Source organism: Simochromis diagramma, unplaced genomic scaffold (genome assembly GCF_900408965.1).
Source record: "Simochromis diagramma unplaced genomic scaffold, fSimDia1.1 OVJJ01000333.1, whole genome shotgun sequence".
Classification (NCBI taxonomy): domain Eukaryota; kingdom Metazoa; phylum Chordata; class Actinopteri; order Cichliformes; family Cichlidae; genus Simochromis; species Simochromis diagramma.
The window spans coordinates 1,923,114-1,939,360 of NW_024386765.1; the positions used below are offsets into that span (position 1 = coordinate 1,923,114).

Here is a 16,247-nt window from a genome sequence, read left to right on the forward strand (position 1 = left end):
ATCTGGCCCTTCAGCTGTTTGACAAGCATCAGAAATGTTCTCAGTGGAGGGTGGCTGTGACGAAGCCATTCTTCAATTCAATTTATATATCGCCAAATCACAACAACAGTTCCCTCAAGATACTGTGTATTGCAAGATAAAGAGAAGACAGAAAACCCCAATAATCAAATGACCCACTATGAGCAAGCGCTTTGGTGACAGTGGGAAGGAAAAACTCCTTTTTAACAGGAAGAAGCCTCCAGCAAAACCAGGCTTAAGGAGGGGCGACCGTCTGCTGCAACCAGTTTGGGGGTGAGGGGAGGAAGACAGGACAGTCAGATTTTGATCCACCATGCAATGCCATGTGGAAAGCATCTGCAGCTTCAAAAAACGCAGTAAAAATACAAAAAACACACAACGGGACACTATCAGTCAGACTGGCCTCCCCAGAGCCCAGGCTACAACATTAATGAAGCAGTGTGGGATCATCGAGAATTCAACATAAAGGCAGCCAACTTCAGTCAGTGTTAAAGAATTAATGTGATCATATCAAACAACCTGTTAAAATTATACAAACTCTGCTTTTGACTTATATACTGTATTTCACTGGACCTATTTGCCATTTTTCTAGCACAATATTAAGAAACTGTATATTGTAACGTGTTCTTTCACAGCTTTCACCCTGTTTGTTCAGCTCACAGTGCGTATGAGGGTTGATGTGTACAGCCCGGCACATCAAGCCAAAGAAAACGAGCTAGGATTAGCTCGACTGGTCTCAACATGAAAGATATATTTTATGCCTTGCGCATCAAAATAATAACATTCCTGTGATGAACCCTGAAGCTGTATTTAATAAGACTGTTATATTTATTTCCAATTGCTGAAGTTAATAAATAAATATTTGCTGAATGTTTAAACTTTAACAAGTTGATATAAATCTGATTGATATTGTGCTTATAAAAAGAACATTTATCATTAATTAGTTAGCGACAGGCTAGCGACCTGTCCAGGGCATAAATCCCTCATCCGGAAGTGAATGGATGGAAAGTTATAGTAAAGTAGGCGTTCACAAGGACAAGTTCACGTTTGGAGGCAAAACCCCCCTCCCCCCAAAAACAAACTCAAATACATTTTGTGTTTGAACTGAAGCTTGGTGTAGTGTTAAACTATTCCTACCTTGTGCCAGCAGGTGCAGTGTGTGAGGCAAGCTTGGCAGGCAGACAGAGGCAGGTAGGCAGCGCTGGCATCAGGCAGGGAGCAGGCAGTGGGAGACAGGGGGGACAGAGGCAGGGACACCGACTGACGGTGATAGTGGTGATGCGGCTGAGCGTAACAGATGGCAGCTCGTTCACCGCTTGGCCCTGCAGCTTGAGTTTCTCCTCCTCCTCCTCCACTGCTTGCCTGGAACAACAAACACACACAGTACGAGGGTGAAGAGCACAAATATGACTACCTGCAACATGCTGAGTGACAGCGTGATCCATTTATCTATTCATCTCTGGTCTACACGGGACACAAAAAAGAAATGTGGAACTACCCTCCTGCTTATTTGTAGGAGATTTTCCATCATAATGGAAGTAATTAAATTTAATTTTAGTCACATATAAGAGTTTTTCTGGGAGGAGATGTTTAACTGTGAGATTTTTCTGAGAGAATAACATTGTTATCACTAAAAACGATAAACTAATTCCTGCTCCTCAAAACCTTCAGTTTGCAAAGGACAGCCAATCCCAGCAGAGATAGCTGGAGATTTTAAACGGCTCATTTGAGATGATTAAAGATTATCTTCAATTTTAAATGAAGCAAAGTAAAAAAAAGAAAGAAAGAAAGAAAGAAAGAAAGAAAGAAAGAAAGAAAGAAAGAAAGAAAAAGAAAATATTGAGCTTGAAATAAGCACAGGTAGCTCCTCTTCAATCTATTCAGCACTGATAACCCACCACTTGTTGCTTTCACCTACAACCATGTAATTTACCTTGTTCAGTACTGAACAGCACAGACCAAGGTCTGTGGCATTCACAGGCAGCCTGTCATTTACAGTATCTCACCTGTAATTTGCAATATAGGTAACATGAATGTGCTGCACACCTGTAACCAGCTGGTGTTTCACTTGCTGTAATCACACTTTCTTTTCTGACCAGAAGAGAAACCCTCACCTCTGGCCACGCACCAGTAATAACCCTGGATGGCGAAGCTGAGGTGATCTGTATTTCCATTTTCATCTTGTTTAACTATTTTTGCAGTGGATAATCACAGGATCTTAGTAAATCCCTCAACTGGACTTACGTTATGCATTTGGGTTATATCATTCAAACTTGGTACTGTTTTCTGAAGTGCCTTTCACTTCCTCTTTTTGAGTAACCACAGAAAAATCTCACTGAAAGTCTCTTCCTCTGTGCAGGCTTTTTCCATCTGATACATAAACTGAACCTCATGAACAGCTGTGTCAGCACCTAAGTGGGAGATTTAAAGTGAAATAGCCTCATTTCCTGTCTGATAAATGTGCATTTTCCCTCCAGAAGTTAGATCCCAGCATGTTTTGCCAACGTTTCTTGATCCAGTTCTCAGTCTGCCAAAAAAAGTTGGCACACGATTTCATATCACACTCTGTGCTGTTTTAATGCACCATCTGCCAATCAAGCCAGAACTTCCTCTGACACGTCTACCAATAAATACGGATCTTGTAAACAAATAAAGTGTGAATCCCCCTCCCCAACTAATTTCTCTCCCTCTGAAGGAGTTATAGGTGCACTTTCTCACCTGCAGGATGTCCTGGATCTGGCTGAGCTGCTGCCTCAGCACCTGCTTCTGGTGGAAGCTGAAGGCGGGGTGGTTGGATGCCATGGTGAACAGCAGCAGAAACTGCTCCTCTGTCCTCCCATCGTTCAGCGCCAGGCCGTAGTTATTGATCACCGTGTCTATGTGGGTCAGGGTCCGGTACAGGACCCCCGCAGCCTCCCGGTTGTCTGAACCGAGCAGTGCGAGGGACACCAGCAGCTTGCTGCGCACCACCTCATCTGTGATGTTGGTAAGGCCCGACAGGTCGACGGGGTTGTTGGCTTTGATCTCCGCATCCCGTAGAGAGTGGTAGTCCTTGCGAGCCAAGTCCTCCAAGCACGAGCCGAGGAAACGGAGCTCGATGGGGACGCAAAGGTCCAGCAGGCCGCACAGGAACTCTGCCCTCTGGGCTGAGTTGAGTGAGGAGAACCAGCGGTACACCCCCTCTCTGTGAACACAGCTCTGGCTCTCCACCATCCTCACACACGCACTCACACTGTATGTGGACCGGTACAGTAACTACAGAATCACTTTAAAATGATTAAAAACGACTTGAAGGGAGCGCGCGCGCGCTCGGGTGTGCGCACAAATTGCGCAGGCGTCGTTGGCAAACTCAGTCCTAATTTACCAACTTAGGTTTAAGCGGCTGTTTGCCACTTCAACGTTCTCGGTGTTTGTCTGAGAGCGGCCGCAGGAGTGAAATTTAACAAGCAACAGTCGTTTCCTTTGTTGTCGGAGCAGAGACGACACCTAAGCAGGCCTTCCCGAACCAGAATCTCTCCAAAGTCGTCTCACATGGAGCCAAAGTGGACTGGTCTGCGTTCACCACGGAGCACGGCAGCCCAGAGTCCCTCCGCCGTGTCCCCCTCCGCCGGTCGGACCGCGGACCCCCTGACGGCTCAGAAACAGTTGTTGCACAAAGGCAGGCGAGATCAAAACACACCGCCCCATTCAATGATACCCTCAAGCACACCGAGACTTTTTGATCCGAGCCGCCAAGCCAAAAGGCACAACAACAAGCCCTTCCTGTAGAGTTGCTCCACCGTCCTCATGGCTTCCCAAAACTTGTACGAGGAGCCGCGGGCACCAGCCAAAGACTGTGCCGGATTTCAAGTTTGTAAACACAACTAGTAGATCCCGAAGCTACTGCTGGTTACCAGTGGAAATACCACGAGAACATTTCTTAGACATTACCTCATCAAAAGCAGCTGTGGATTAAAAAGAAATCTCACTGACGACTCTGGAGGCGTTTTTTAAAGAAGCCATGAAGGAATTTGGTGCACATTTTACTTCTAGGTTCTTCTCATTCTGCCATGAATCTTGGAAGCGAGAAAAACAGCTGTATATAACATTATCCCAACTCTGGTAACAAGACAAACCTACCACAGAGAACGGTCTGCTCTGATTGGCTGCGAGAGCTGTCTTTAATCGAGGCTCCTCCTGCGATTGGTTCAGAGCGATATCCGTTGCCCTTTTATTCCACATCTTTTTCTCATGCGTTCATACTCCGCTTAGTTATTAGGTATTTAAAGTGCCAGACACACACTCAACTGACGCTTCCAAGGCAGTTTCAGCTTCATGGAATAAAGAGAACTGCAACAGTTGTCTTTATTCCAATATCGAATCAATAATCTCCACGGAAGAGAATATGCAGAATAGTAGTTTCCTGTCAGTACTGGTTCACTTTTTGTTTTGTTTTTTGTTTTTTTGGTAAATTCGGGGATTTTTTTGGTAAAGTTCCCTTTAGTCGTTTATTTAGTTATTTATTTCAGTATGGCATCATCAGTGTATTTAAAAATGCATATCATGACTTATAAACTGTCACTTTTGAGGAAGTCCTGGCACAGTATTTTACATTTCCCCTCCACTTAGAGGTGAGTTTTGCTAATAGTTACTGATCTTTGAGTACCTCTGAGCAGAATGATGTGTGTTCAGAGTTTGATACTACTTCGTGTGCCTTTAAAGTCGTGTGCTGGGAGTAAGACCTGAGTTAAAGATGTGGGCAGTTTGGTGTTCTTCTGAATGAGGCTGCAGTCGTCAGGGAGTGCAATTTAAGTGTATGGCGGTTGAACTGGCATTAATCTTTGGGAATGCACCATGTTTTTATCCCTTGTGACCCGTCCGTAAATACATGTCCCACAAAAACATTTTTATTTATTTATTTTAGTATATTAGAATCTGGTCATGCTGTTTTGAGCTGGTAATGTGTCCAGCGTTTTCCCCCCTGACTTTCGCCCAGTTTTAGCTGGGATAACTATCACTTAACTACTTATCCAACTTAGCTAAGTGATTCGGGGATCTGGTCGTCTCAGTGTGAATGTCAGGACCTAAGGCTTATAATAGGATAAATCAGGGTTTCCACTTCATGTCTGGGTTCCTTTTTTCCTTTTAACTGTTGTGGCGGAACAGTGTATATATTTAAACTTTACAGCCTTTTTGGTGTAGTTCATATATAAGTCCAGAAGATGGCAGCAGATGGCTATGCTGATGCCTGCTGCAGCGGCACATTGCCGACGGACGTGGTGTTGTGTCCAGCGTAATATTTGCCTCCTCACAGATGATAAAAAATGTACACACACCCTAAAAGTGCTGCTTAAATTCTGATTTACGTAATAATAACTCTAGTGCACCGTGTCCCCTCACCTTGCCCTACAATGTAGTTCTAATCTTCTTTCTTCTCCACCTGCAGTTCTCCCTTGCTCCATCGTCTCGACTGTTTCAGCACATTAGTCTCTAAAGGTAAGCCCCGCCCATAAACAAAGACCCCGCCCTCTGCTGACGGAGGAAAGGTCTAAGGTTGCTATAGTAACCATACCCCTCCCTCCCAAGCAGGTTCTGTACCACTCCCTCTCTGCATCAGGGATGCTGCAAAAACTGCACACACAGAAAGTATGAAAACACAACGCAACGCAAAGAAAGAGAGAGAGAGAGACCAAAAATACAGGAGCCAAGTCGTTTTCTTTCAAACACTTTCATTATTTTTCTCCACACAACTGAAAAACAGAGTAACTCCCAGAAACGGAAAGAAAGAAAGAAAGAAAGAAAGAAAGAGGAGAGTGAAACTATAGAGAGAGAGAGAGAGCTTGGCATGCTGTAGCATGCTGCAGACTAACAGGGTGGTGCAGGGCATCGTCACCAGGCTGATGACATACAGCAGAGCTTCTAGACCGAGGTGTTGTCAGAACATGGGGAAACGCCAGAAATGAGCCTACAGCCTGAGAAACGCTGTTGGACAGAAAAGCAACAGCAAACCTCTCTGCCCCTCCTGGAAGTTGTTACTGATGGTGAGGGTTTCAGCCATCCTGCCATCCGATCATGAGGAAGGAGAAGGACGAGCAGACACGCACATGCACGCACGCACGCACGCACGCACGCACGCACACACACACACACACGCACACAGATGTTCATATACTCTCTGAGCAGTCATGTGCACACATGGAAAGAAACAGAGGGATTGTACTGGGCGGTTTGAGAGAAATCCAGTTGATTAAAAAGCACGACAGCTGTCTGCGACAGTCTTGCGTGTCAGTAAGCGTCTTGCTCAGCAGAGGAGAAGTGAAGGAATGGAAAGGATAAATCCTCACTTGGCGCTGGCTACTGCTTACTACAACAGCATTGCATCACCTAGCTCCAACTAGGGACTTTAATCTGTGTCGCTTAGTTGAGTAAAATCAATGAGAAAGAGGCCGCTCTCCAAACTGTGCTCCTGTCAAAACCTAACATGTTGCTTCTGAAGCTTCTGAAGCTTCCAGATTCAACGCACAACTAAGATATTACAGCACATATGCATGCATTGTTGTACTTGGATCAATCTGCTCTACAAAAGCAATGCAGTTGGGCGACTAGGATTTTTTTCAGACATCTTGCAAGTATAGTATAAAAGATGTTGTCATTATCTTCAGGTTAGGTTTTAACAGAAGCAGTCGGAAAGCCGTATTTGTGAGGCTTCGATGGAAGCGGTATTTTCCTTTAAATACCTCAGCTGGTGGTACAGCAGGCGCAGGGCTCTGCCAATACGCTGTGCTGTGAATGTCCACCAACTCAGAGGAAGTTCCATCCTTTGACCGGTGTGTGTGGAGGTGGGGTTGAGTGGGAGGGAGAGAGATGGAGCGAGTGCAGCTGTCAGCCAGTGCTAGTCGGCTAGATGTTGCTGTGCGCCGACTCTGTCCTCGTGAGATGCTCTTGTAAAGTTCATGAACAGCATGAAAGGCCACTGTGCAATTTTGAGACCACACACACAAACACACATACCCTCACGCCTACACACACAGGCATACACTGTGATGGCAAGAACATCCAAGCTTGATAGAAACTCGCATTTCACTGTGAACATGATATCCAAACATGCTGCTCCTCACACACAGTATGCGATAAAAAATAACCAGATAAAGAAGAAGAAGGATGGGGTAAAAGCAATGAGTGTGTGTGTGTGTGTGCATGTGTGTTTGTGTGGACAGCACATACACACTCTGCAGCTCTTGAGTGTGTCTCAGCCAACACAATGGAACATAAGCACACAACCATCAGTAACAACACCGGGGCAGGCGGAAGAACCAAAAGGCAGGAGTTTTAGAAAGAAGGGGAGGAGGGTTACAAAATAAAGAACATATCCATCAATGTATTGTACATGAGAGAAAATGTTAATAAATAAATTTTAAGTTACAAATCTGTTGAAAACTATGATTTGAAGATGAAAAAGTCTGTCTGGTCAGTCTTGTCTGTGCACTTGCTGTAAATGCCAGCTGCAGCTTTCGTGCCTGAGAATCAGGCAGCCCACTCGAGTCTTGACGTGAACCTCTGAAGCTCACTTAAGTCCAGTTTCTGGACTATATTATCTCACTGCAGTCCAGTCATCTGGACTGCTTTACCCCTCCTTTGTCCACCCCTTTGGGCTCTGCACTTCAGCATTTCTTCCAGGACGGCCGGACCAAGCTCTGCTTAGTTTGGGTTAGCCACCTTTAGCCCAAATGAGGGTGGAGCCTTCCTTGGTCCCAGCTGGTTGCAGCAATCTCACCAGGAACACGAAGGGGCAGCAGATTCACCGTAATACTCATATGAATTTATAGTTGTTGTAGCATAGGTAGGCTGACTCTGAAAGCGGTGCTGTCTTTAAATAAAAAAGTGGATAAACAAAATAGCCACTCCAATGTTGAGCAGAATCACCATGACAACCAGGATGGAGCTGTATGCCTGCGTGGGAGAGAAAGAGAGAAAAGAGAGAAAGTGTCAATAATAAAGACACACACACACACACACACACAAGCTCACAATAGAGGCTGTTTTCAGTACATTCAACCTGAAAACCACTCACATTTATATTCATCCTTTTATCTCCTCATATATATATATATATATATATATATATATATATATATATATATATATATATACACACACACACACACACACACACACACACATATACACCTTGAGGTGATTGTTGTTGTGATTTGACGTTATATAAACAAAACTCAATTGAGCTGAATTTACAGTGGTGCACTTTCACCCATCTCTAAAGCCCTAAATTCACTCCCCAGCAGGATATGGCAGGTTTAGTTCAGCTTCAGCCAATATGACAGAAAGTGTGACGTGACTTTGGTCAACAAGAAAATGAGAATTCCTGGCATCAGCTAAAATACTCCAAGGCTTGGTTAAACTGGAAAACCTTTTCTTAACAGTGCAAACCCTTTGGAGGCTATAGTGGAGATCCTGTTTTCATTATTGCCATATTTTTAGTGCTCACACGTGATCGTCTTAAACAAAACAGTATTCATTATTCTTCTGTTTATCCATTCATTCATTTTCTTATCTAATTTATTCTTGTTCTTTTTGGAAACTGTGTTATTGCACTGCTCACTGCATAACTGCCGCTGTAAGATGAATTCTGGTATTTCATCTGTGGCATTTAACTAGTTTACAAATCCTGTAGTTCTGGGATTTTCAGTACAGATCATCTTGAACACACAAGTGTCAAGTTAAATACAGTGTTGTGACATTTTTGAAGACCTAGTCCTAAATCTCTCCAGGACAACAGAAGGAACTTGGAATATCTCTGCTTTTCACAATAAAAGCCCCTAGTTAGTTATGGTAAGTTACCATATTCGTTAAGGTATGTTGGACTGGCACAGTAAACAACTCCCAGTTAAAGCGAGCTTAGGATACTGACTTAAAATATGCAATACATGTTGGTTTCTTAATTTAAGCATTTCTCTCAAAGACAAAATTTCAATATCAGATCATGGAACTCTTTAAACAAATGTGAGTATTTTGTTTTTTATACTATTCTGTTTTCCTCTAAAATATATTTAAAAACTGCTGTTAATTTGCTATTTTTATGATGTTGTAATAAAAGTCTTAAAAAAAAGTATTTTAAGGTCTTTTTTGTATCCATCTCTAAGCTCAGAATATATTGTTTACAGAAGAATAATACACACACATACACCAACTAATACAATATTATTACTTTTCATTCTTGTTATTTGATTTGCAGTGGAGGTGATACTGGAAAACATGACACACAAAATAATATGTCATCTAAAATATCCATCCATTCTTTTCTTCTGTCGTTATCAGGGTCACGGGGGGCTGAGCATATCTCAGCTGTCATCAGTGATGGGAATAATGGCGTTACAAGCAACGGCGTTACTTTTTTCAGTAACGAGTAATCTAACTAATTGTTATTTCTATCGTTACAACGCCATTACCGTTACTAACAAGAAAATATGGTGTGGTCGCGTTACTATTTTTCAACAAACAGATGGTTGAAGCTGTGTTCAGCTTATCGCGTCTTATATCAATTCCACTGAAGTAGCTGTCTATGTAAGTAATCTGGGCACTACAGCGTTTAGCAGCTGCGCGCGCTCCCGCAGGCAGCAATCACTTTTTGGCACAACACCTGGAGCTAAGGGGGCAAAACAATCGCATGAGTGCTGCTGTTTGACTGAGGAAGAATTAAGTTGTCGTGGTAAGCCAATCACATGACCACTTAAAGATGACAAAGCAACAAGGTGATATATACCAGTTTTTAAATTGTGTCGATAGGCCACGTAAAACCAGAGTCATGATAAACAATATATACGCTGCATGTTTTCCTCAATAGTTTCGTCACGTTTACTGTCTAAGGACAGCGCTAGCAAGCACTCTCTGCTTATGAGCAAAAAACAAGAAACAAAACAAAAATCAGCCTGTTCGTGTTGATGGAAAAATGTAACATGTCGACCAATCAAAAATTATATGGCAACATGACATTTGACAGTGACTGCTGTCTCCAGGTAGAAACAGGAGTGATACACCTGCTGCTGTCAGACCTGCAGGTATCAGGCTGTGATGTTCTCCTTTATAGTGGACAGAAATTATTTTTTTTGGAGTGGCACAAATAATTTGTGTGGCATCTTATTGAATGCAGAACAGCTGATTGTTCTGTAAATAGTTTAAAATGGTTATTAAAAAATCAAGGTAAACGGTAAATAGCTGCAAATAACTTTGTTGTTTGCAAAACTTGTGCATAGGATTTTTAAAACTGACAATTTATATTTGCATTCAAAGTTATGAAATATGATTCATTAAACATGTTTGTGGTTGTTACAGTAAAAAATATAACTTTTTCTACTCAGATTTTATGTTTTTTTTTTGTCTAATTTTAGATCAATTGTGTTAACACAGTATGTCAAAATGAAAACATAACTGTAAATTCAAACATGTGAGGTTGTGCTGAAAAGGATGATACCAAACAAGGCAAAGTAAATAGTTTTTAAAGGTGAAATGTAGAGGAAACATCAAAAGTAGTTAAAAATGGCCAATTATACCCTGGACCCCATGGTTAAAGGTTTTTTTTTAAAGTAACGTAATAGTTACTTTTTAAGTAATTAATTACTTTTAGAATCTTGTAACTCAGTTACTAACTCAGTTACTTTTTTGAAGAAGTAACTAGTAACTATAATTAATTACTTTTTCAATGTAACTTGCCCAACACTGCTGTCATAGGGCAAGAGGCCAGTACACCCCGGACAGATCGCCAGTCTGCTGCAGGGCTAATACACACAGACAGACAACCATTCACACTCATGGGTAATTTAGAGTCACCAGTTAACCTAATGCCACTAACTGCATGTCTTTGGACTGTGGGAGGAAGCTAGAGTTGATGGAGTTAAACCCAAGACCTTCTTGCTTTGAGGCAACAGTGCTAACCATTGCACCCCTGTCCATGTAAAATATGTAACCTAAAATAAATGTCACAGAAAAGAAACAATTTGAAAGGGCCAAGTTGCCTTTTTGACCAGCAGTACTTGAGAAAAGACCAGCAGGAGTGGTGATGCATGTAAAAATCCAAAGATAGCTATTGGGTTTTACTTACATAGCTTCTGTTAACTGTTTTAAGCCTACCAGAAATTGTTGTGATCTCTTTGTTGCCTTGCATTGTGTTACCTGTCTTCTTGTTAAAGACTTTCAGTAAACACAAACAGGAAAAAGATCGAAGGCGAAAACTGCACGTGAATATAAATACTCCATTTCTGCCTTTATCGAACAAGGAAGCCTAAATTCTCTGAGAGAGTGAGGTCAGAGGTGAAGCTTGGCTGCACTACAGAAGCCTTGAGCTGGCGTCGCTGTGGTGTCTTGCTCAGTGACACTTCAGCAGATGCTTGCTGACAACCTGGGTCATGTGGGTGAAGGCCAGTCTTTCTGACCACCTGTACGCTGTGGGTAATTATGTACAAGTAAAACGAGTATATCCACTGACACGACCACTTTTTGTCTTTTGCAAAATAACGCACTGCACTGGCATTAGCACACACAGAGCAGATTTTTACTCTTAATAAAAGATTTACCGAAAGAGGAGGACCTGCAGAAGACCTATGGTTTTAATTAAGTCTACCTCTGAAATAATTTTAACAATCGCTGCAGTGGGAGAGGGAAAATAGGACTCCGTGAACCTCTACACACACTTATTAAGCTGCATTAGTGCAACACAGTTGTAAATGAATCCGTCCAGAGGCTGCAAACAAGGTTTGTGCTGATCAACACAGCGATAGGCTTATCACAGATCTGTGTCATAAATGATTACCAGACCACAAGTGGATGATTCATCTGATGGCCTGTTTTTGTGTGTTTTATTTAACCTAATTTATTTAAAAAATGAGGTCCTTATTTGTGTTATCACACCACTTAATACTAATGACTTCCATATTGACACCCAACTTCTAAGAGCACCCTTTTTAAAAAGTGAGTACTTGATTATATAATAGATTGGCCTTAAGTCTAATTCCTTCATTGGTTCTGGAGAACCTTTATTTGTAACTAGTATTTTCAATTAGTAAAATATACGGAACACACACCACAAACATATATCTTCATTCGCACAATATTGCTAAAATTAGAAATTTCATGCACTGTTTTCGCCAAGGCTGGACTATTCTAGTTTCTAATTATCAGGCTGCTCTAACAGCTCCCTACACAAACCTCAGCTGATCCAAAATGCTGCAGTGAAAAGACTAACGGGTACCCAAAAGAGACAGAGCATATTTATCCCACATTGGGTTCTCTTCATTGGCTCCCTGTTAAATTTAAAATCCTTATCCTAACAAAGAAAGTCTTAAAAATTTAGGCCCATCATGTCTTAAAGATCTCATAGTATCATGTTATCCCAACAGAGGCCTTTGCTCTTACACTGCAGACTTTTTTGTACTCTAAGTAGAATGGGAGGCAGAGTTTTCCGCTATTAGATCCCTCTTCTGTGGAACCAGCTCCCGGTTGGGTTTCAGGAGAGAGAAACTCTCTCTAAGCTCAAAATAATACTAGATCAGATGACCATCAGCCATGTCTTATTTATGCTACTATGGGCTCAGCGTTCTGAGGGACTTCTCATGCTGCACTGAACATTTCTCTCTGACTCCTAGCATGTTTACATCCCACTTAACTTTTACCTGTGCTCTCCCATAGTTCGTGTTTTCTCTGTTCGCTCCCAAAGCCTGGTTTGCCTGGAAGTTTCTTCCTGTTCAAAGGGAGTTTTTCCTTCCAACATAAAGCACATTGACATGACTTTTATTGTGGACTGGTCCAGTATAAATAAAACTGAAGTGAATTGGGACTGAGCTGGATGCTGTGTGCCTCTCAAATGAATAGCTGCACTTTGTGGAAAACACAATTACTTGCTATCATGCTGAGAGTTAGAAGATTGATGCAGCTGTACTACCTGTGCACTGAAAACACCAGCTAGCGTGTCTACATTACAATATGTTTTGGTAGTAAAAATTTAGCATCAGTATGCATGGTGCATTCCAAATTTAGCCTCAATTAAAAAAAAGAAAGAACTGGACTTTTGTTTGAAGTCTTGTTATTTACACCATCACCACCAGCAGCCTGCCTAAACACGCTTTAAAACAGGTACAACTCAAATTGTTCATATTTAATTAAACTATTAACAATTATTGACAATTCTTATGGTAATAGTTGCATTGCATTTTTGCGATCTTTACTCATTTCCAATTCTATTTTGGGGGACCTCATAACTACCTTAATGCAGCTGCTCAAGGCTTCCACAGTCTAAAACAGATGATTTTAGCTCCCTTCCCCCTTCTTTTAAGACAACTTTTTTCTGATTCCCTTCCCCTTGCAAAAAAAGGGTCTGAATGGCAGTCGGGTGGAGTTGCAGCTAGAAATCTGTGCTTATGATCATCATATTAGGGACAGAAGCACTTAATGCAGAGCTAAGACTAAAAAACAAACTGCCTGAAAGTGGATATTAAGAGCAGTCTGAAGCCTGAGCGTTTAGTTCACAGGGATATCTTATATGTATCCTGATGTCATTAATTGAATTGAATTTTTTTTAATTAGTATTCATATAGCTATAAAAGTCTGCATTAAAGGCACTCGCTTGTTGGTAGACGCAACAAGTCACAATACGACTATTTTTATCCGTCAAACTGTCCTACACGGCATCAAAGACAGAGGTTCTGATAATTAAAGCACTGATTCAGTTTTGAGGTGACTTTGAAAAAATCCTTAACACAAGCACGCAACATACGCCCCAAGCTAGTAACCTTGGTGTGCGTTTTGATGCTCATCTGAATTTTGAAGTGCACAGACAAAATATCGCAAAAACTGCCTTTTTATCATCTTAAGAAATGCTGCAAAAGCACAGCCATATCTCTCCCACGCAGATACAGAGAGACCTGTTCGTGCTTTTATCACTTACAGGGGTTGACAACTGTACTGTAATGGTTTCTTTTGTGGCCTATACCAAGGAAGATTTGGATGAACTGCAGAGAAGCCAAAATGCAGCAGGTGTGCTGACCAGGATTAGCAGGAGAGGACAGATTATTTTCTGTAGTAGATTTGTCTTTTTCTGCTTCTAGTTTACTTTAGTGACTGATTACACGTCTATTTATGCTTTTTATTACACATACCTGCTAATTTTTCTTTCATCTGTCTCGGGCTTTTCACCTGCTCCTCCACAATCTACAACTAAGACTAATAAAGAAACAGTCTGGGATCCTCCAGAGGCAGCTAATCTTAAAGATATTTTCAGCGCTTGTCTCAGATGTATCCACTAATATGCTTTTTATTTTTAAATGTAACTTTAGTTGTTTACTTTTTAGATATCTTCGTCATCGAGTTACCAATGGTTGTTGTAGGACATGGGCCATGGGGATGCAGCTTCATGTAAATATGAGCCTATGGGATGCACAGAGGTTGGCTTCTGTGTTCCATGATGCTGAGTTGATGTTCTTGATTGACTATTTCAGTCCAGAGTATTCATGTTAGAGCGGACACGGTAAAGAAAACACATCTTTTTTAAAGTAATTTTATTGTATGCATCTTTCTGTTGCAAACTTGTACGAACGCTTCATGGACGGATGTAAGTGATCAATCGACTGATTGATTTTGAGGGCCTGTGTTTGTGCTGCTGCACATCTGCATGCGGAAGTGGCCCCGGTGTCCATTCCCATGGCGTTCTCGCTGTGTATTTATCTGAGTGTGATAGTATCTGTGCATGCTGTGAACCTGTCTTACACAAATCTCACTTGCTTCTCTGCGGCTGCAAACACACAAACACACACACAAGCACCCTACCTCCACGCCCCCCCCTTGTCACTGACACGCGCCCACTGATTGGCGCCGTTGGAGCAAGGCATACGCTGTTCCCTAGCAACAGAGCGCTGGTTAACCAATAGGGGGCCGTCTGTGAGGATGGGGCTAGTTTGCCAGTCTGCTGTTACTAAGGTGCAGAGAGGATTGCTGGGGTTCTGTGTATCTCTATCAGTGTGTGTGTCCATGTGTCTAAGGCTTTGTGTTTGCATGTAGCAGGTAGCAGCACACACTGAACTGATGAGCAACCGGCCTCAGCCACTAAAGCCATCACACTGCTGCAGAAAAATTCTGATTAAAGTGAGCAAGTTGTTTGAGGAGCGAGGAACTGTATTTAGCAGTTTACACACAAGCAAAGTGAGAGTGCGAGAGGGAGAAATGGGGTGCGTCCTTATGTGCTCAGTGAACGTCTGCGGCGTACGATGTGTGGTTTTCACTTGCTGATTTTCCTGTTGCTTTCATTAGCTAATGCCGCGACCATATTATCACCCAGGATTAGCGTGGATGGGGCCATCCACCAGCCTAAGTCAAGATGAAGCCAAAAAATTATATTACAGCAGCATAATCCCTCCCCGCTCGCTCACAGTACAAAAAATCTTTCTTTATTTCATAAGGTTAAACCTTGTGCCTCTCCACCCGGATTATCTTAATATGTGGGATAACATTGTGTTATGTCACTGGGGATGGGATGTATCCTCATGACAGTGGGCAACAAATCCTTTTAGTCAAATCAATGTGTGGCAGTGACATGACAGATATGAAAAACGCTCCATTCAGCTGCTGTTCACTGATACTGAAGCCAAGTGGAGAATTTCATGCTAAAATTCCGAGTAATAACTTATATTTTATGTAAACAACTTTATATGAAGTCAAATTGCTTAATGTAAAGTGTAATGGGTCACTTATGTTAAACCCAAAGTTGTTCAGTGCCTTTTGGCTTCATACTTACTTGCATAAAACGTGTTTGAGCAGCAGAGTGTTTCCAGGAAATAAAAGTTTGATAAAATCTCTCTTTACTTGCCCAGCACTAAATTGCAGGCAAAGTTAATGAACAGCTGGTGAACTCAGAGCCACCATTCCACTTTCTTTACGGTTCAGAAACTAGATTCAATTCAGACTCGAGGACAGTAGAGGGCGCTTGGAAGATAGTCCTCAGTGAATAGAAGTGAAGGGAGCTAAAAGGCTATAAAGACAAATAAGGTAGCAAAACAATCTAAAACCAGAATAATGTTTATTTTCTACATGCTTTTTATGAAAAAGACAGATACAATTTCCAGAAGAAATGGTTATTTTTGTAAATATGGCAGGTCCATGAGTCACTAACTTACTACAAGTCCTGTAACTGTAAGAGAATGAGTGTTCCTGACGATATCAGAACTTATCTCGTTACAGTCTCTCATCGCAGA

General features: G+C 41.8%; 2 protein-coding genes across 3 annotated transcripts in view; both read right to left on the reverse strand.

Moving 5' to 3' along the window:
• zcchc14 (zinc finger, CCHC domain containing 14) overlaps window positions 1-4,395 on the reverse strand; it is a 32,424-nt gene extending 28,029 nt beyond the window's left edge. For both annotated transcript variants that reach the window (XM_040035321.1, XM_040035328.1), the window contains exons 1-2: window positions 2,737-4,395; window positions 1,156-1,380 (exon numbers count right to left, since the gene is read on the reverse strand). In XM_040035321.1, coding sequence (XP_039891255.1) covers window positions 1,156-1,380; window positions 2,737-3,231 — 720 coding nt within the window. In that variant the 5' untranslated portion in view covers window positions 3,232-4,395. The remainder of the gene's footprint in view (window positions 1-1,155; window positions 1,381-2,736) is intronic.
• A 1,170-nt stretch (window positions 4,396-5,565) lies between these two features.
• jph3b (junctophilin 3b) overlaps window positions 5,566-16,247 on the reverse strand; it is a 54,335-nt gene continuing 43,653 nt past the window's right edge. The window contains exon 6 of the mRNA XM_040035352.1: window positions 5,566-7,947. Within this exon, the coding sequence (XP_039891286.1) occupies window positions 7,867-7,947 (81 nt within the window). The 3' untranslated portion in view covers window positions 5,566-7,866. The remainder of the gene's footprint in view (window positions 7,948-16,247) is intronic.